We start from the raw sequence: 26,821 nt of genomic DNA, 5'->3' as shown, positions 1-26,821 counted from the left end.
CACTACACTACACTACTACACTACACTACACTACACTACACTACTACACTACACTACTACACTACACTACACTACACTACACTACTACACTACACTACACTACTACACTACACTACACTACTACACTACACTACACTACACTACACTACTACACTACACTACACTACACTACACTACACTACACTACACTACTACACAACACTACACTACACTACACTACACTACACTACTACACTACTACACTACTACACTACACTACACTACTACACTACACTACACTACACTACTACACTACACTACTACACTACACTACACTACTACACTACACTACTACACTACACTACACTACACTACACTACTACACTACACTACACTACACTACTACACTACACTACTACACTACACTACTACACTACTACACTACACTACACTACTACACTACACTACTACACTACTACACTACACTACTACACTACTACACTACTACACTACTACACTACACTACACTACTACACTACTACACTACACTACTACACTTAACTACTACACTACACTACTACACTACACTACACTACTACACTACACTACACTACACTACTACACTACACGAATACACTACACTACTACACTACACTACTACACTACACTACTACACTACTACACTACACTACACTACTACACTACACTACTACACTACACTACTACACCACACTACTACACTACACTACACTACACCACACTACACTACTACACTACTACACTACACTACTACACTACACTACACTACACTACACTACTACACTACACTACACTACTAAACTACTATACTACACTACACTACACTACACTACTACACTACACTACACTACACTACACTACACTACTACACTACACTACACTACTACACTACACTACTATACTACACTACACTACTACACTACACTACTACACTACTATACTACACTACTACACTACACTACACTACTACACTACACTACACTACTACACTACTATACTACACTACTACACTACACTACACTACTACACTACACTACACTACTACACTACACTACACTACACTACTACACTACACTACACTACACTACTACACTACACTACACTACACTACTACACTACACTACTACACTACACTACACTACACTACACTACTACACTACTACACTACACTACTACACTACTACACTACTACACTACACTACTAAACTACACTACTACACTACACTACACTACACTACTACACTACACTACTACACTACACTACTACACTACACTACTACACTACACTACTACACTACTACACTACACTACTACACTACACTACTACACTACACTACTACACTACTACACTACACTACACTACTACACTACACTACACTACACTACTACACTACACTACTACACTACTACACTACTATACTACACTACACTACACTACACTACACTACACTACACTACTACACTACACTACTCTACACTACACTACTACACTACACTACTACACTACACTACACTACTACACTACACTACTACACTACACTACTACACTAAACTACACTACACTACACTACACTACTACACTACACTACTCTACACTACACTACTACACTACACTACTACACTACACTACACTACTACACTACACTACTACACTACACTACACTACACTACTACACTACACTACTACACTACTACACTACTACACTACACTACTACACTACTACACTACACTACTACACAACACTACTACACTACACTACACTACTCTACACTACACTACTACACTACACTACTACACTACACTACACTACACTACTACACTACACTACTACACTACACTACACTACACTACTACACTACACTACTACACTAAACTACTACACTACACTACACTACTACACTACTACACTACACTACTACACTACACTACTACACTACACTACACTACTACACTACACTACTACACTACACTACTACACTACACTACACTACTCTACACTACACTACTACACTACACTACTACACTACTACACTACACTACTACACTACTACACTACACTACACTACACTACTATACTACACTACTACACTACACTACACTACACTACTACACTAAACTACTACAATACACTACTACACTACACTACTACACTACACTACACTACACTACACTACTACACTACACTACTACACTACTACACTACTACACTACACTACTACACTACACTACTACACTACTACACTACACTACTACACTACTACACTACACTACTACACAACACTACTACACTACACTACACTACTCTACACTACACTACTACACTACACTACTACACTACACTACACTACTACACTACACTACTACACTACACTACACTACACTACTACACTAAACTACTACACTACACTACACTACACTACACTACTACACTACTACACTACACTACTACACTACACTACTCTACACTACACTACTACACTACACTACACTACTACACTACACTACACTACTACACTACACTACACTACTACACTAAACTACTACACTACACTACACTACACTACACTACTACACTACACTACTACACTACTACACTACTACACTACACTACTACACTACACTACACTACACTACTACACTACTACACTACTACACTACTACACTACACTACTACACTACACTACTACACTACACTACACTACACTGCTACACTACTACACTACACTACTACACTACTACACTACACTACTACACTACACTACACTACTACACTACTACACTACACTACTACACTACACTACACTACACTTCACTACTACACTACACTACACTACTACACTACACTACCTGCGTGCAGATCTGAAGGGTCTGGATAGGTATAAGCAGTGTAGTGGTAAAGCTTCCACCATATTGCTTTTACCTAACAGATATCTGCGAACACTGAAATCTCTCTCTCTCTCTCTCTCTGTCTCTCTCTCTCTCTTTGCAGAATTCTGCATGCAGTCTCAATTTGGTGTTTGTCTTATTTTGTTCTCTCTCTCTCTCTCAAAATTCAATTCAACTTAAGGGCTTTATTGGCATGGGAAACGTATGTTAACATTGCCAAAGCAAGTGAAGTAGATAGTAAATATATATTAACAGTAAACATTACACTCAGAAGTTTCAAAAGAATAAAGACATTTCAAATGTCATATTATGTCTATATACAGTGTTGTAACAATGTGCAAATAGTTAAAGTACAAATGGGAAAATAAATCAACATAAATATGGGTTGTATTTACAATGGTGTTTGTTCTTCACTGGTTGCCCTTTTCTTGTGGCAACAGGTCACAAATCTTGCAGCTGTGATGGCACACTGTGGTTTTTCACCCAGTAGATAAGGGAGTTGATCAAAATTGGGTTTGTTTTCGAATTCTTTGTGGATCGCTGTAATCTGAGGTAAACATGTGTCTCTAATATGGTCATACATTTGTCAGGAGGTTAGGAAGTGCAGCTCAGTTTCCACCTCATTTTGTGGGTAGTGTGCACATAGCCTGTCTTCTCTTGAGAGCCATGTCTGCCTACGGTGACCTTTCTCAATAGCAAGGCTATGCTCACTGAGTCTGTACATAGTCAAAGCTTTCCTTAAGTTTGGGTCAGTCACAGTGGTCAGGTATTCTGCCACTGTGTACTCTCTGTTTAGGGCCAAATAGCATTCTAGTTTGCTCTGTTTTTTTGTTTGTTCTTTCCAATGTGTCAAGTAATTCTCTTTTTGTTTTCTCATGATTTGGTTGGGTCTAATTGTGTTGTTGTCCTGGGGCTGTGTGGGGTCTGTTTGTGTTCGTGAACAGAGCCCCAGGACCAGCTTACTTAGGGGACTCTTCTCCAAGTTAATCTCTCTGTATGTGATGGCTTTGTTATGGAAGGTTTGGGAATCGCTTCCTTTTAAGTGGTTATAGAATTTAACGGCTCTTTTCTGGATTTTGATAATTAGCGGGTATTGGCCTAATTCTGCTCTGCATGCATTATTTGGTGTTTTACGTTGTACACTGAAGATGTTTTTGCAGAATTCTGCATGCAGAGTCCCCAACCCTCACAACCATAAAGGGCAATGGGTTCTATAACTGATTCAAGTATTTTTAGCCAGATCCTAATTGGTATGTCAAATTTTATGTTCCTTTTGATGGCATAGAAGGCCCTTCTTGCCTTGTCTCTCAGATTTCTGTCTCTCTCTCTCTCTCTCTCTCTCTCTCTCTCTCTCTCTCTCTCTCTCTCTCTCTCTCTCTCTCTCTCTCTCTCTCTCTCTCTCTGTCTCTCTGTCTCTCTGTCTCTCTCTCTCTCTCTCTGTCTCTGTCTCTGTCTCTCTCTGAACAGAGGGTCTGGAGGAGGCCTGTCAGAGGAAGGATCTAGGAGATGGTGTGTTTGGGTTTGAATACTACCCCACCCCCGGAACATACTGTGTTACCATCACCTGGGGAGGACAACACATACCCCGCAGGTAACACACATCCCCAGGGAACACACACATATCCCCCCCAGGTAACAAACAACACACACATCCCCCAGGTAACACACACACAACACATCCCCCAGGTAACACACAACACATCCCCCAGATAACACACACACAACACATCCCCCGGATAACACACAACACATCCCCAGGTTAACACACAACACATCCCCATGATAACACACAACACATCCCCCAGGTAACACACACACCCACATCCCCAGGTAACACACAACACATCCCCAGGTATCACACACACAACACATCCCCAGGTAACACACAACACATCCCCAGATAACACACAACACATCCCCCAGGTAACACACAACACATCCCCAGATAACACACAACACATCCCCCAGGTAACACACACAACACATCCCCAGATAACACACAACACATCCCCCAGGTAACACACAACACATCCCCAGGTAACACACAACACATCCCCAGGTAACACACAACACATCCCCAGATAACACACAACACATCCCCCAGATAACACACAACACATCCCCCAGGTAACACACAACACATCCCCAGGTAACACACAACACATCCCCAGGTAACACACAACACATCCCCAGGTAACACACAACACATCCCCAGGTAACACACAAACACATCCCCAGGTAACACACACACATCCCCAGATAACACACAACACATCCCCCAGGTAACACACACACACACATCCCCCAGGTAACACACAACACATCCCCCAGGTAACACACACAACACATCCCCCAGGTAACACACAACACATCCCCCAGGTAACACACACACACACATCCCCAGGTAACACACAACACATCCCCCATGTAACACACACACACAACATCCCCAGATAACACACAACACATCCCCAGGTAACACACACACACATCCCCAGATAACACACAACACATCCCCAGGTAACACACACAACAACACATCCCCCCAGGTAACACACAACACATCCCCAGATAACACACAACACATCCCCAGGTAACACAACACATCCCCCGGATAACACACAACACATCCCCCAGGTAACACATAACACATCCCCCAGGTAACACACAACACATCCCCAGATAACACACAACACATCCCCAGGTAACACACAACACATCCCCCAGGTAACACACAACACATCCCCCAGGTAACACACAACACATCCCCAGGTAACACACAACACATCCCCAGGTAACACACAACACATCCCCCAGGTAACACACACACATCCCCCAGATAACACACAACACATCCCCCAGGTAACACACACACACACATCCCCCAGGTAACACACAACACATCCCCCAGGTAACACACACACACACATCCCCCAGGTAACACACAACACATCCCCCAGGTAACACACACACACACATCCCCCAGATAACACACAACACATCCCCCATGTAACACACACACACACATCCCCAGATAACACACAACACATCCCCAGGTAAAACACACACACACATCCCCAGATAACACACAACACATCCCCCTGGTAACACACACACACATCCCCAGATAACACACAACACATCCCCAGATAACACACAACACATCCCCCAGGTAACACACAACACATCCCCAGGTAACACACACACATCCCCAGATAACACACAACACATCCCCCAGGTAACACACACACACACACTCCCCAGGTAACACACAACACATCCCCAGGTACACACAACACATCCCCCATGTAACACACAACACATCCCCCAGATAACACACAACACATCCCCCAGGTAACACACACAAACACATCCCCAGGTAACACACAACACATCCCCAGGTAACACACACACAACACATCCCCAGGTAACACACAACACATCCCCCAGATAACACACAACACATCCCCAGGTAACACACAACACATCCCCAGATAACACACAACACTCCCCCAGGTAACACACACACAACACATCCCCAGATAACACACAACACATCCCCCAGGTAACACACAACACATCCCCAGGTAACACACAACACATCCCCCAGATAACACACAACACATCCCCCAGATAACACACAACACATCCCCCAGGTAACACACAACACATCCCCCAGGTAACACACAACACATCCCCCAGGTAACACACAACACATCCCCCAGGTAACACACAACACATCCCCCAGGTAACACACAACACATCCCCCAGATAACACACAACACATCCCCAGGTAACACACACACACACATCCCCAGGTAACACACAACACATCCCCAGGTAACACACACACAACACATCCCCCAGGTAACACACAACACATCCCCCAGGTAACACACACACACATCCCCCAGGTAACACACAACACATCCCCCATGTAACACACACACACACATCCCCCAGATAACACACAACACATCCCCCAGGTAACACACACACACACATCCCCCAGATAACACACAACACATCCCCCAGGTAACACACACACAACACATCCCCCAGATAACACACAACACATCCCCCAGATAACACACAACACATCCCCAGGTAACCCACACATCCCCAGATAACACACAACACATCCCCAGGTAACACACAACACATCCCCAGATAACTACACAACACATCCCCAGGTAACACACATCCCCCAGGTAACACACAACACATCCCCCAGGTAACACACACACACATCCCCCAGATAACACACAACACATCCCCAGGTAACACACAACACATCCCCAGGTAACACACACACATCCCCCAGATAACACACAACATCCCCAGGTAACACACACACATCCCCAGGTAACACACAACACATCCCCCAGGTAACACACACAACACATCCCCCAGGTGACACACAACACATCCCCAGGTAGTACACACACACATCCCCAGATAACACACACAACACATCCCCCGTAACACACACACACACATCCCCAGATAACACACAACACATCCCCAGATAACACACAACACATCCCCCAGGTAACACACAACACATCCCCCTGGTAACACACACATCCCCCAGATAACACACAACACATCCCCCAGGTAATACACACACACACATCCCCAGTAACACACACACATCCCCAGGTAACACACACACCACACATCCCCAGATAACACACAACACATCCCCAGGTAACACACACACACATCCCCCAGATAACACACACACACATCCCCAGATAACACACAACACATCCCCAGGTAACACACAACACATCCCCCAGGTAACACACAACACATCCCCAGGTAACACACAACACATCCCCAGGTATACACACACACACATCCCCCAGGTAACACACAACACATCCCCCAGATAAACAGACAACACATCCCCAGATAACACACAACACATCCCCAGGTAACACACACATCCCCAGGTAACACACACACACATCCCTCAGGTAACACACAACACATCCCCAGATAACACACAACACATCCCCAGATAACACACAACACATCCCCAGGTAACACACAACACATCCCCCGGTAACACACACACACAACCATCCCCAGGTAACACACACACACACATCCCCAGGTAACACACAACACATCCCCAGGTAACACACACACACACATCCCCAGGTAACACACACACACACATCCCCAGGTAACACACACACACATCCCCAGATAACACACAACACATCCCCAGATAACACACACACATCCCCAGGTAACACACACACACAATCCCCAGGTAACACACACACATCCCCCAGATAACACACAACACATCCCCCAGGTAACACACAACACATCCCCTCAGGTAACACACACACACACATCCCCTCAGGTAACACACACACAACACATCCCCTCAGGTAACACACACACAACACATCCCCCAGGTAACACACAACACATCCCCCAGATAACACACAACACATCCCCCATGTAACACACACACATCCCCCAGATAACACACAACACATCCCCCAGGTAACACACAACACATCCCCCAGATAACACACAACACATCCCCCAGATAACACACAACACATCCCCCAGATAACACACAACACATCCCCAGGTAACACACACACACACATCCCCCAGGTAACACACACACAACACATCCCCAGGTAACACACACAAACACATCCCCCAGGTAACACACAACACATCCCCAGGTAACACACAACACATCCCCAGGTAACACACAACACATCCCCAGATAACACACAACACATCCCCCAGGTAACACACACACACATCCCCCAGGTAACACACAACACATCCCCAGGTAATACACACACAACACATCCCCAGGTAACACACAACACATCCCCAGATAACACACAACACATCCCCAGGTAACACACAACACATCCCCAGATAACACACAACACATCCCCAGGTAACACACAACACATCCCCCAGGTAACACACAACACATCCCCAGATAACACACAACACATCCCCAGGTAACACACAACACATCCCCAGGTAACACACAACACATCCCCAGGTAACACACAACACATCCCCCAGATAACACACAACACATCCCCAGATAACACACACACAACCATCCCCAGATAACACAACACATCCCCAGATAACACACAACACATCCCCAGGTAACACACAACACATCCCCCAGGTGACACACAACACATCCCCAGGTAACACACAACACATCCCCAGGTGACACACAACACATCCCCCAGGTAACACACAACACATCCCCAGATAACACACACACAACACATCCCCCAGGTAACACACAACACATCCCCAGATAACACACACACACATCCCCAGGTGACACACAACACATCCCCAGGTAACACACAACACATCCCCCAGGTAACACACAACACATCCCCCAGGTGACACACAACACATCCCCCAGGTAACACACAACACATCCCCAGGTGACACACAACACATCCCCCAGGTAACACACAACACATCCCCCAGGTAACACACAACACATCCCCAGGTGACACACAACACATCCCCAGGTAACACACAACACATCCCCAGGTAACACACACACAACACATCCCCCAGGTAACACACAACACATCCCCCAGATAACACACACACAACACATCCCCCAGGTAACACACAACACATCCCCAGATAACACACAACACATCCCCAGATAACACACAACACATCCCCCAGGTAACACACAACACATCCCCCAGGTAACACACAACACATCCCCCAGATAACACACAACACATCCCCCAGATAACACACAACACATCCCCCAGATAACACACAACACATCCCCCAGGTAACACACAACACATCCCCCAGGTGACACACAACACATCCCCCAGGTAACACACAACACATCCCCAGATAACACACAACACATCCCCAGGTAACACACAACACATCCCCAGGTAACACACAACACATCCCCAGGTGACACACAACACATCCCCAGATAACACAACACATCCCCAGATAACACACAACACATCCCCCAGGTAACACACAACACATCCCCAGGTGACACACAACACATCCCCAGGTAACACACAACACATCCCCAGGTAACACACAACACATCCCCCAGGTGACACACAACACATCCCCAGATAACACACAACACATCCCCAGATAACACACAACACATCCCCAGGTAACACACAACACATCCCCCAGGTAACACACAACACATCCCCAGGTAACACACAACACATCCCCAGGATAACACACAACACATCCCCAGATAACACACAACACATCCCCAGATAACACACAACACATCCTCCCCAGATAACACACACAACACATCCCCAGATGACACACACACACATCCACCAGATAACACACAACACATCCCCCAGGTAACACACACACAACACATCCCCCAGGTAACACACAACACATCCCCGAGGTAACACACACAACACATCCCCAGATAACACACAACACATCCCTAGGTAACACACAACACATCCCCCAGGTAACACACAACACATCCCCCAGATAACACACAACACATCCCCAGGTAACACACAACACATCCCCAGGTAACACACAACACATCCCCCAGGTAACACACAACACATCCCCCAGATAACACACAACACATCCCCCAGGTAACACACAACACATCCCTCAGGTAACACACACACAACACATCCCCCAGATAACACACAACACATCCCCCAGGTAATCACACACATCCCCCAGGTAACACACACACACACATCCCCCAGGTAACACACACACAACACATCCCCCAGGTAACACACAACACATCCCCTCAGGTAACACACACACACACATCCCCTCAGGTAACACACACACAACACATCCCCTCAGGTAACACACACACAACACATCCCCCAGGTAACACACAACACATCCCCCAGATAACACACAACACATCCCCATGTAACACACACACATCCCCAGATAACACACAACACATCCCCCAGGTAACACACAACACATCCCCCAGATAACACACAACACATCCCCCAGATAACACACAACACATCCCCCAGATAACACACAACACATCCCCCAGGTAACACACACACACACATCCCCCAGGTAACACACACACAACACATCCCCAGGTAACACACACAAACACATCCCCAGGTAACACACAACACATCCCCAGGTAACACACAACACATCCCCAGGTAACACACAACACATCCCCAGATAACACACAACACATCCCCAGGTAACACACACACACATCCCCTAGGTAACACACACACAACACATCCCCCAGGTAACACACACACAACACATCCCCCAGGTAACACACAACACATCCCCCAGATAACACACAACACATCCCCCAGGTAACACACAACACATCCCCCAGATAACACACAACACATCCCCCAGGTAACACACAACACATCCCCAGATAACACACAACACATCCCCAGGTAACACACAACACATCCCCCAGGTAACACACAACACATCCCCAGGTAACACACAACACATCCCCAGATAACACACAACACATCCCCCAGATAACACACACACAACACATCCCCAGATAACACACAACACATCCCCAGATAACACACAACACATCCCCAGGTAACACACAACACATCCCCAGATAACACACAACACATCCCCCAGGTAACACACAACACATCCCCAGGTGACACACAACACATCCCCAGGTAACACACAACACATCCCCAGGTGACACACAACACATCCCCAGGTAACACACAACACATCCCCCAGATAACACACACACAACACATCCCCCAGGTAACACACAACACATCCCAGATAACACACACACAACACATCCCCAGGTGACACACAACACATCCCCCAGGTAACACACAACACATCCCCCAGGTAACACACAACACATCCCCCAGGTAACACACACACATCCCCCAGGTGACACACAACACATCCCCCAGGTAACACACAACACATCCCCCAGGTAACACACACACAACACATCCCCCAGGTAACACACAACACATCCCCCAGATAACACACACACAACACATCCCCCAGGTAACACACAACACATCCCCCAGGTAACACACAACACATCCCCCAGATAACACACAACACATCCCCCAGATAACACACAACACATCCCCAGGTAACACACAACACATCCCCAGGTAACACAACACATCCCCCCAGATAACACACAACATATCCCCAGGTAACACACAACACATCCCCCAGATAACACACAACACATCCCCAGGTAACACACAACACATCCCCAGGTGACACACAACACATCCCCAGGTAACACACAACACATCCCCCAGATAACACACAACACATCCCCAGGTAACACACAACACATCCCCAGGTGACACACAACACATCCCCCAGGTAACACACAACACATCCCCCAGGTGACACACAACACATCCCCCAGGTAACACACAACACATCCCCCAGGTAACACACAACACATCCCCCAGGTGACACACACCACATCCCCCAGGTAACACACAACACATCCCCAGATAACACACAACACATCCCCAGATAACACACAACACATCCCCAGGTAACACACAACACATCCCCAGATAACACACAACACATCCCCCAGATAACACACAACACATCCCCAGGTAACACACAACACATCCCCCAGATAACACACAACACATCTCCAGGTAACACACAACACATCCCCAGATAACACACAACACATCCCCCAGGTAACACACACACACACATCCACCAGATAACACACAACACATCCCCCAGGTAACACACACACAACACATCCCCCAGGTAACACACAACACATCCCTGAGGTAACACACACACAACACATCCCCCAGATAACACACAACACATCCCCAGGTAACACACAACACATCCCCAGGTAACACACAACACATCCCCAGATAACACACAACACATCCCCCAGGTAACACACAACACATCCCCAGGTAACACACAACACATCCCCAGGTAACACACAACACATCCCCAGATAACACACAACACATCCCCAGGTAACACACAACACATCCCTCAGGTAACACACACACAACACATCCCCCAGATAACACACAACACATCCCCCAGGTAACACACACACATCCCCCAGGTAACACACACACACACATCCCCCAGGTAACACACACACAACACATCCCCCAGGTAACACACAAACACATCCCCAGGTAACACACAACACATCCCCCAGGTAACACACAACACATCCCTCCGTGTAACACACAACACATCCCTCAGGTAATACACACACAACACATCCCCAGGTAACACACAACACATCCCCAGGTAGCACACACACATCCCCAGATAACACACAACACATCCCCCAGATAACACACAACACATCCCCAGGTAACACACACACACACATCCCCAGATAACACACAACACATCCCCAGGTAACACACAACACATCCCTCCGGTAACACACACACAACACATCCCCAGGTATACACACACAACACATCCCCAGGTAACACACAACACATCCCCAGGTAACACACACATCCCCAGGTAACACACAACACATCCCCCAGGTAACACAACACATCCCCCAGGTAACACACACACAACACATCCCCAGATAACACACAACACATCCCCAGGTAACACACAACACATCCCCAGGTAACACACAACACATCCCCAGGTAACACACAACACATCCCCAGATAACACACACACAACACATCCCCAGGTGACAGCACAACACATCCCCAGGTAACACACACACAACACATCCCCAGGTAACACACAACACATCCCCCAGGTAACACACACAACACATCCCCAGGTAACACACAACACATCCCCAGATAACACACAACACATCCCCATACACACACATCCCCAGATAACACACAACACATCCCTCAGGTAACACACACACAACACATCCCCAGGTAACACACAACACATCCCCCAGGTAACACACACACATCCCCCAGGCAACACACACACAACATCCCCCAGGTAACACACACACAACACATCCCCAGGTAACACACAACACATCCCCAGGTAACACACACAACACATCCCCAGGTAACACACAACACATCCCCAGGTAACACACAACACATCCCCAGGTAACACACACACAACACATCTCAGGTAACACACACACACATCCGATCCCCAGATAACACACAACACATCCCCAGATAACACACACAACACATCCCCAGATAACACACACACACATCCCCCAGGTAACACACACACAACACATCCCCAGATAACACACACACAACACATCCCCAGGTAACACACACACAACATCCCCAGGTAACACACAACACATCCCCAGGTAACACACAACACATCCCCAGGTAACACACACACATCCCCAGGTAACACACACAACACATCCCCAGGTAACACACACACAACACATCTCCCAGGTAACACACAACACATCTCCCAGGTATACACACACAACACATCCCCAGATAACACACACACAACACATCCCCCAGATAACACACAACACATCCCCCAGATAACACACAACACATCCCCAGGTAACACACAACACATCCCCAGGTAACACACAACACATCCCCCAGATAACACACAACACATCCCCCAGGTAACACACACAACACATCCCAGGTAACACACACACAACACATCCCCAGGTAACACACAACACATCCCCAGGTAACACACACACAACCCCAGGTAACACACAACACATCCCCAGGTAACACACAACACATCCCCCAGGTAACACACACACACACAACACATCCCCAGGTAACACACACAATCCCCAGGTAACACACACACAACACATCCCCCAGGTAACACACACACATCCCCAGATAACACACAACACATCCCCAGGTAACACACAACACATCCCCCAGGTAACACACAACACATCCCCAGGTAACACACACACATCCCCAGGTAACACACAACACATTCCCCAGGTAACACACACACATCCCCAGGTAACACACACACATCCCCAGGTAACACACAACACATCCCCAGGTAACACACAACACATCCCCAGGTAACACACACAACACATCCCCAGGTAACACACAACACATCCCCAGATAACACACACAACACATCCCCAGGTAACACACAACACATCCCCCAGGTAACACACAACACATCCCCCAGATAACACACACAACACATCCCCCAGATAACACACAACACATCCCCAGGTAACACACAACACATCCCCCAGGTAACACACAACACATCCCCAGATAACACACAACATATCCCCAGATAACACACAACACATCCCCAGATAACACACAACACATCCCCAGGTAACACACAACACATCCCCAGGTGACACACAACACATCCCCAGGTAACACACACCACATCTCCCAGATAACACACAACACATCCCCCAGGTAACACACAACACATCCCCCCAGGTGACACACAACACATCCCCCAGGTAACACACAACACATCCCCAGGTGACACACAAACACATCCCCCAGGTAACGCACAACACATCCCCAGGTAACACACAACACATCCCCCAGATAACACACAACACATCCCCAGATAACACACAACACATCCCCAGGTAACACACAACACATCCCCAGATAACACACAACACATCCCCAGGTAACACACAACACATCCCCAGGTAACACACACACAATCCCCCAGGTAACACACACACAACACATCCCCAGGTAACACACACACAACACATCCCCAGGTAACACACAACACATCCCCGGGTAACACACACACAACACATCCCCAGGTAACACACAACACATCCCCAGGTAACACACAACACATCCCCAGGTAACACACACACAACACATCCCCAGGTAACACACACACAACACATCCCCAGGTAACACACAACACATCCCCAGATAACACACAACACATCCCCCAGATAACACACACACAACACATCCCAGATAACACACACACACACATCCCCAGGTAATACACACACAACACATCCCCAGATAATACACACACAACACATCCCCCAGGTAACACACACACAACACATCCCCAGGTAACACACAACACATCCCCAGGTAACACACAACACATCCCCAGGTAACACACACACATCCCCCAGGTAACACACACACAACACATCCCCAGGTAACACACACACAACACATCCCCAGGTAACACACAACACATCCCCAGGTAACACACACAACACATCCCCAGATAACACACACAACACATCCCCAGATAACACACAACACATCCCCCAGATAACACACAACACATCCCCAGGTAACACACAACACATCCCCAGGTAACACACAAATCACATCCCCAGGTAACACACACACAACACATCCCCAGGTAACACACACAACACATCCCCAGGTAACACACAACACATCCCCAGGTAACACACACACACCCCCAGGTAACACACAACACATCCCCAGGTAACACACAACACATCCCCAGGTAACACACACAACACATCCCCAGGTAACACACACATCCCCAGGTAACACACACACAACACATCCCCAGGTAACACACACACATCCCCCAGATAACACACAACACATCCCCAGGTAACACACAACACATCCCCAGGTAACACACAACACATCCCCAGGTAACACACACACATCCCCAGGTAACACACAACACATCCCCCAGGTAACACACACACATCCCCAGGTAACACACACACATCCCCAGGTAACACACAACACATCCCCCAGGTAACACACAACACATCCCCAGGTAACACACACACAACACATCCCCAGGTAACACACAACACATCCCCCAGATAACACACACACAACACATCCCCAGGTAACACACAACACATCCCCAGGTAACACACAACACATCCCCCAGATAACACACAACACATCCCCCAGATAACACACAACACATCCCCAGGTAACACACAACACATCCCCAGGTAACACACAACACATCCCCAGATAACACACAACAATCCCCAGATAACACACAACACATCCCCAGATAACACACAACACATCCCCAGGTAACACACAACACATCCCCCAGGTGACACACAACACATCCCCCAGGTAACACACAACACATCCCCCAGATAACACACAACACATCCCCCAGGTAACACACAACACATCCCCCAGGTGACACACAACACATCCCCCAGGTAACACACAACACATCCCCCAGGTGACACACACACATCCCCAGGTAACACACAACACATCCCCAGGTAACACACAACACATCCCCAGATAACACACAACACATCCCCAGATAACACACAACACATCCCCAGGTAACACACAACACATCCCCCAGATAACACACAACACATCCCCCAGGTAACACACAACACATCCCCCAGATAACACACAACACATCCCCCAGGTAACACACACACACACATCCACCAGATAACACACAACACATCCCCCAGGTAACACACACACAACACATCCCCCAGGTAACACACAACACATCCCTGAGGTAACACACACACAACACATCCCCCAGGTAACACACACACAACACATCCCCCAGATAACACACAACACATCCCCCAGGTAACACACAACACATCCCTCAGGTAACACACACACAACATATCCCCCAGATAACACACAACACATCCCCCAGGTAACACACACACATCCCCCAGGTAACACACACACACACATCCCCCAGGTAACACACACACAACACATCCCCCAGGTAACACACAACACATCCCCCAGGTAACACACAACACATCCCCCAGGTAACACACAACACATCCCTCAGGTAACACACAACACATCCCTCAGGTAACACACACACAACACATCCCCCAGGTAACACACAACACATCCCCAGGGTAACACACACACACATCCCCCAGATAACACACAACACATCCCCCAGATAACACACAACACATCCCCCAGGTAACACACACACAACACATCCCCAGATAACACACAACACATCCCCAGGTAAACACACACATCCTCAGGTAACACACACACAACACATCCCCCAGGTAACACACACACAACACATCCCCCAGGTAACACACAACACATCCCCCAGGTAACACACAACACATCCCCCAGGTAACACACAACACATCCCCCAGGTAACACACACACAACACATCCCCCAGATAACACACAACACATCCCCCAGGTAACACACAACACATCCCCCAGGTAACACACAACACATCCCCCAGGTAACACACAACACATCCCCCAGGTAACACACAACACATCCCCCAGATAACACACACACAACACATCCCCCAGGTGACACACAACACATCCCCCAGGTAACACACACACAACACATCCCCCAGGTAACACACAACACATCCCCCAGGTAACACACACACAACACATCCCCAGGTAACACACAACACATCCCCAGATAACACACAACACATCCCCCAGGTAACACACACACATCCCCAGATAACACACAACACATCCCCCAGGTAACACACACACAACACATCCCCCAGGTAACACACAACACATCCCCCAGGTAACACACACACACATCCCCCAGGTAACACACACACAACACATCCCCCAGGTAACACACACACAACACATCCCCCAGGTAACACACAACACATCCCCCAGGTAACACACACACAACACATCCCCAGGTAACACACAACACATCCCCCAGGTAACACACACACACATCCCCCAGGTAACACACACACAACACATCCCCCAGGTAACACACACACAACACATCCCCCAGGTAACACACAACACATCCCCCAGATAACACACAACACATCCCCCAGATAACACACAACACATCCCCCAGGTAACACACAACACATCCCCAGATAACACACACACAACACATCCCCCAGGTAACACACACACAACACATCCCCCAGGTAACACACAACACATCCCCAGGTAACACACACACAACACATCCCCAGGTAACACACAACACATCCCCAGGTAACACACAACACATCCCCAGGTAACACACACACAACACATCCCCCAGGTAACACACACACAACACATCCCCCAGGTAACACACAACACATCCCCCAGGTAACACACAACACATCCCCCAGGTAACACACACACATCCCCCAGGTAACACACACACAACACATCCCCCAGGTAACACACACACAACACATCCCCCAGGTAACACACAACACATCCCCCAGGTAACACACACACATCCCCCAGGTAACACACACACAACACATCCCCCAGATAACACACAACACATCCCCCAGATAACACACAACACATCCCCCAGGTAACACACACACAACACATCCCCCAGGTAACACACACACAACACATCCCCCAGGTAACACACAACACATCCCCCAGGTAACACACACACAACCCCCCAGGTAACACACAACACATCCCCCAGGTAACACACAACACATCCCCCAGGTAACACACACACAACACATCCCCCAGGTAACACACACACATCCCCCAGGTAACACACACAACACATCCCCAGGTAACACACACATCCCCCAGATAACACTCAACACATCCCCAGGTAACACACAACACATCCCCAGGTAACACACAACACATCCCCAGGTAACACACACACATCCCCCAGGTAACACACAACACATCCCCCAGGTAACACACACACATCCCCAGGTAACACACACACATCCCCAGGTAACACACAACACATCCCCAGGTAACACACAACACATCCCCAGGTAACACACACACAACACATCCCCAGGTAACACACACACATCCCCCAGGTAACACACACACAACACATCCCCAGGTAACACACACACATCCCCAGGTAACACACAACACATCCCCAGGTAACACACAACACATCCCCAGGTAACACACAACACATCCCCAGATAACACACAACACATCCCAGGTAACACACAACACATCCCCAGGTAACACACAACACATCCCCAGATAACACACAACACATCCCCAGATAACACACAACACATCCCCCAGATAACACACAACACATCCCCCAGATAACACACACAACACATCCCCCAGGTAACACACACACAACACATCCCCAGGTAACACACACACACACATCCCCCAGATAACACACACATCCCCAGGTAACACACACACACACATCCCCGAGATAACACACACACATCCCCAGGTAACACACAACACATCCCCAGATAACACACACACAACACATCCCCCAGATAACACACACACAACACATCCCCCAGGTAACACACAACACATCCCCCAGATAACACACAACACATCCCCCAGGTAACACACAACACATCCCCAGATAACACACACACAACACATCCCCAGATAACACACAACACATCCCCAGGTAACACACACACACACATCCCCCAGATAACACACAACACATCCCCCAGGTAACACACAACACATCCCCAGGTAACACACACACAACACATCCCCCAGGTAACACACACACATCCCCCAGGTAACACACACACATCCCCCAGGTAACACACACACATCCCCCAGATAACACACAACACATCCCCAGATAACACACACAACACATCCCCAGGTAACACACACACACACATCCCCAGATAACACACACACATCCCCAGGTAACACACAACACATCCCCCAGATAACACACACACATCCCCCAGGTAACACACACAACACATCCCCCAGATAACACACACACAACACATCCCCAGATAACACACAACACATCCCCAGGTAACACACAACACATCCCCAGGTAACACACAACACATCCCCCAGGTAACACACAACACATCCCCCAGGTAACACACAACACATCCCCCAGGTAACACACAACTCATCCCCCAGGTAACACACACACATCCCCCAGGTAACACACAACACATCCCCCAGGTAACACACAACACATCCCCAGGTAACACACAACTCATCCCCCAGGTAACACACACACATCCCCCAGGTAACACACAACACATCCCCCAGATAACACACACACATCCCCCAGGTAACACACAACACATCCCCCAGATAACACACAACACATCCCCCAGGTAACACACAACACATCCCTCAGGTAACACACAACACATCCCCAGGTAACACACAACACATCCCTCAGGTAACACACAACACATCCCCCAGGTAAACACACAACACATCCCCAGGTAACACACACATCCCCAGATAACACACAACACATCCCCAGATAACACACAACACATCCCCAGATAACACACAACACATCCCCCAGATAACACACACACAACACATCCCCAGGTAACACACAACACATCCCCGGATAACACACAACACATCCCCCAGATAACACACAACACATCCCCCAGATAACACACAACACATCCCCCAGGTAACACACACACATCCCCCAGATAACACACAACACATCCCCCAGGTAACACACACACATCCCCCAGGTAACACACACACACACATCCCCCAGGTAACACACACACAACACATCCCCCAGGTAACACACAACACATCCCCCAGGTAACACACAACACATCCCCCAGGTAACACACAACACATCCCTCAGGTAACACACAACACATCCCTCAGGTAACACACACACAACACATCCCCAGGTAACACACAACACATCCCCAGATAACACACAACACATCCCCAGGTAACACACACACATCCCCAGGTAACACACACACACACATCCCCCAGGTAACACACACACACACATATCCCCAGGTAACACACAACACATCCCCCAGGTAACACACAACACATCCCCAGGTAACACACAACACATCCCTCAGGTAACACACAACACATCCCCCAGGTAACACACACACATCCCCAGGTAACACACACACAACACATCCCCAGGTAACACACAACACATCCCCAGGTAACACACACACAACACATCCCCCAGGTAACACACAACACATCCCCCAGATAACACACACACAACACATCCCCCAGGTGACACACAACACATCCCCCAGGTAACACACAACACATCCCCCAGATAACACACAACACATCCCCCAGGTAACACACAACACATCCCCCAGGTAACACACAACACATACCCCAGATAACACACACACACACATCCCCCAGGTAACACACACACAACACATCCCCAGGTAACACACAACACATCCCCAGATAACACACAACACATCCCCAGGTAACACACACACATCCCCAGATAACACACAACACATCCCCCAGGTAACACACACACAACACATCCCCCAGGTAACACACACACACATCCCCCAGGTAACACACACACAACACATCCCCCAGGTAACACACAACACATCCCCCAGGTAACACACACACACATCCCCAGGTAACACACACACAACACATCCCCAGATAACACACACACAACACATCCCCAGGTAACACACAACACATCCCCCAGGTAACACACAACACATCCCCCAGATAACACACACACACACATCCCCCAGGTAACACACACACAACACATCCCCCAGATAACACACAACACATCCCCCAGGTAACACACACACATCCCCAGATAACACACAACACATCCCCAGGTAACACACAACACATCCTCCAGGTAACACACACACAACACATCCCCAGGTAACACACACACATCCCCAGGTAACACACACACAACACATCCCCCAGGTAACACACACACATCCCCCAGATAACACACAACACATCCCCCAGGTAACACACAACACATCCCCCAGGTAACACACAACACATCCCCCAGATAACACACAACACATCCCCCAGATAACACACAACACATCCCCCAGATAACACACAACACATCCCCCAGATAACACACACAACACATCCCCCAGGTAACACACACACAACACATCCCCAGGTAACACACACACACACATCCCCCAGATAACACACACACATCCCCCAGGTAACACACAACACATCCCCCAGATAACACACACACAACACATCCCCCAGGTAACACACAACACATCCCCCAGATAACACACAACACATCCCCCAGGTAACACACACACAACACATCCCCCAGGTAACACACACACATCCCCCAGGTAACACACAACACATCCCCCAGATAACACACACACAACACATCCCCCAGGTAACACACAACACATCCCCCAGATAACACACAACACATCCCCCAGGTAACACACAACACATCCCCCAGATAACACACACACAACACATCCCCCAGATAACACACAACACATCCCCCCAGGTAACACACACACACACACATCCCCCAGATAACACACAACACATCCCCCAGGTAACACACAACACATCCCCCAGATAACACACACACATCCCCCAGGTAACACACACACAACACATCCCCAGGTAACACACACAACACATCCCCCAGGTAACACACACACAACACATCCCCCAGGTAACACACACACATCCCCCAGATAACACACAACACATCCCCCAGGTAACACACAACACATCCCTCAGGTAACACACACACAACACATCCCCCAGGTAACACACACACACACATCCCCCAGATAACACACACACATCCCCCAGGTAACACACAACACATCCCCCAGATAACACACAACACATCCCCCAGGTAACACACAACACATCCCCCAGGTAACACACAACACATCCCCCAGATAACACACAACACATCCCCCAGATAACACACAACACATCCCCCAGGTAACACACAACACATCCCTCAGGTAACACACACACAACACATCCCCCAGGTAACACACACACACACATCCCCCAGATAACACACACACATCCCCCAGGTAACACACAACACATCCCCCAGATAACACACAACACATCCCCCAGGTAACACACACACAACACATCCCCCAGATAACACACAACTCATCCCCCAGGTAACACACACACATCCCCCAGGTAACACACACACACATCCCCCAGGTAACACACAACACATCCCCCAGATAACACACACACAACACATCCCCCAGATAACACACAACACATCCCCCAGGTAACACACAACACATCCCCAGGTAACACACAACACATCCCCAGATAACACACACACACACATCCCCCAGATAACACACACACACATCCCCCAGGTAACACACACACAACACATCCCCCAGATAACACACAACACATCCCCCAGGTAACACACACACATCCCCCAGATAACACACAACACATCCCCCAGGTAACACACAACACATCCCCCAGGTAAACACACAACACATCCCCCAGGTAACACACACATCCCCCAGATAACACACACACAACACATCCCCCAGGTAACACACACACATCCCCCAGATAACACACAACACATCCCCCAGGTAACACACAACACATCCCCCAGGTAACACACAACACATCCCCCCAGATAACACACAACACATCCCCCAGATAACACACAACACATCCCCCAGATAACACACAACACATCCCCCAGGTAACACACAACACATCCCCCAGGTAACACACAACACATCCCCCAGATAACACACACACATCCCCCAGGTAACACACACACACACATCCCCCAGATAACACACACACATCCCCCAGGTAACACACACACATCCCCCAGATAACACACACACAACACATCCCCCAGATAACACACACACATCCCCCAGGTAACACACACACACACATCCCCCAGGTAACACACACACATCCCCCAGGTAACACACACACACACATCCCCCAGATAACACACACACATCCCCCAGGTAACACACACACATCCCCCAGATAACACACACACAACACATCCCCCAGATAACACACACACATCCCCCAGGTAACACACAACACATCCCCCAGATAACACACACACAACACATCCCCCAGATAACACACACACAACACATCCCCCAGGTAACACACAACACATCCCCCAGATAACACACAACACATCCCCCAGGTAACACACAACACATCCCCAGATAACACACACACAACACATCCCCCAGATAACACACAACACATCCCCCAGGTAACACACAACACATCCCCCAGATAACACACAACACATCCCCCAGATAACACACAACACATCCCCAGATAACACACAACACATCCCCAGGTAACACACACACATCCCCCAGGTAACACACACACACACATCCCCCAGGTAACACACACACAACACATCCCCCAGGTAACACACACACACACATCCCCAGATAACACACACAACACATCCCCCAGGTAACACACACACATCCCCCAGGTAACACACACACAACACATCCCCAGGTAACACACAACACATCCCCCAGGTAACACACAACACATCCCCCAGGTAACACACACACAACACATCCCCCAGGTAACACACACACATCCCCCAGATAACACACAACACATCCCCCAGGTAACACACACACATCCCCCAGGTAACACACACACATCCCCCAGATAACACACAACACATCCCCCAGGTAACACACAACACATCCCCCAGGTAACACACAACACATCCCCAGGTAACACACAACACATCCCCAGGTAACACACAACACATCCCCAGGTAACACACACACAACACATCCCCCAGGTAACACACACACACATCCCCCAGATAACACACACACATCCCCCAGGTAACACACAACACATCCCCCAGATAACACACACACAACACATCCCCCAGGTAACACACAACACATCCCCCAGGTAACACACAACACATCCCCCAGGTAACACACACAACACATCCCCCAGATAACACACACACATCCCCCAGGTAACACACAACACATCCCCCAGGTAACACACACACATCCCCCAGGTAACACACAACACATCCCCCAGATAACACACACCATCCCCAGGTAACACACAACTCATCCCCCAGGTAACACACACACATCCCCCAGGTAACACACACACAACACATCCCCCAGATAACACACACACACATCCCCCAGATAACACACAACACATCCCCCAGGTAACACACAACACATCCCCCAGATAACACACAACACATCCCCCAGGTAACACACAACACATCCCCCAGGTAACACACAACACATCCCCCAGGTAACACACAACACATCCCCCAGATAACACACAACACATCCCCAGGTAACACACACACACACATCCCCCAGGTAACACACAACACATCCCCCAGATAACACACAACACATCCCCCAGGTAACACACAACACATCCCCCAGGTAACACACACACACACATCCCCCAGGTAACACACAACACATCCCCCAGATAACACACAACACATCCCCCAGGTAACACACAACACATCCCCCAGGTAACACACAACACATCCCCCAGATAACACACAACACATCCCCCAGATAACACACAACACATCCCCCAGGTAACACACACACACACATCCCCAAGGTAACACACAACACATCCCCCCAGATAACACACAACACATCCCCCAGATAACACACAACACATCCCCCAGATAACACACAACACATCCCCCAGATAACACACAACACATCCCCCAGATAACACACAACACATCCCCCAGGTAACACACACACAACACATCCCCCAGGTAACACACACAACACATCCCCCAGATAACACACAACACATCCCCCAGGTAACACACAACACATCCCCCAGGTAACACACAACACATCCCCCAGATAACACACACACAACACATCCCCCAGGTAACACACAACACATCCCCAGGTAACACACAACACATCCCCCAGGTAACACACAACACATCCCCCAGGTAACACACACACAACACATCCCCAGGTAACACACAACACATCCCCAGGTAACACACACACACATCCCCCAGGTAACACACAACACATCCCCCAGGTAACACACACACACATCCCCCAGGTAACACACAACACATCCCCCAGGTAACACACAACACATCCCCCAGGTAACACAC

The 26,821-nt window shown here is 48.5% G+C and overlaps 1 protein-coding gene across 1 annotated transcript in view; it reads left to right on the top strand.

Moving 5' to 3' along the window:
- Positions 1 to 26,821, top strand: part of LOC121587361 (filamin-A-like) — a 203,592-nt gene that overhangs the window by 56,727 nt on the left and 120,044 nt on the right. Inside the window, exon 10 of the mRNA XM_045206810.1 lies at positions 4,373 to 4,496. Coding sequence (XP_045062745.1) covers positions 4,373 to 4,496 — 124 coding nt within the window. The remainder of the gene's footprint in view (positions 1 to 4,372; positions 4,497 to 26,821) is intronic.

Source organism: Coregonus clupeaformis, chromosome 24 (genome assembly GCF_020615455.1).
Source record: "Coregonus clupeaformis isolate EN_2021a chromosome 24, ASM2061545v1, whole genome shotgun sequence".
Lineage (NCBI taxonomy): Eukaryota > Metazoa > Chordata > Actinopteri > Salmoniformes > Salmonidae > Coregonus > Coregonus clupeaformis.
This window is presented reverse-complemented; position numbering and strand designations above follow the sequence as displayed.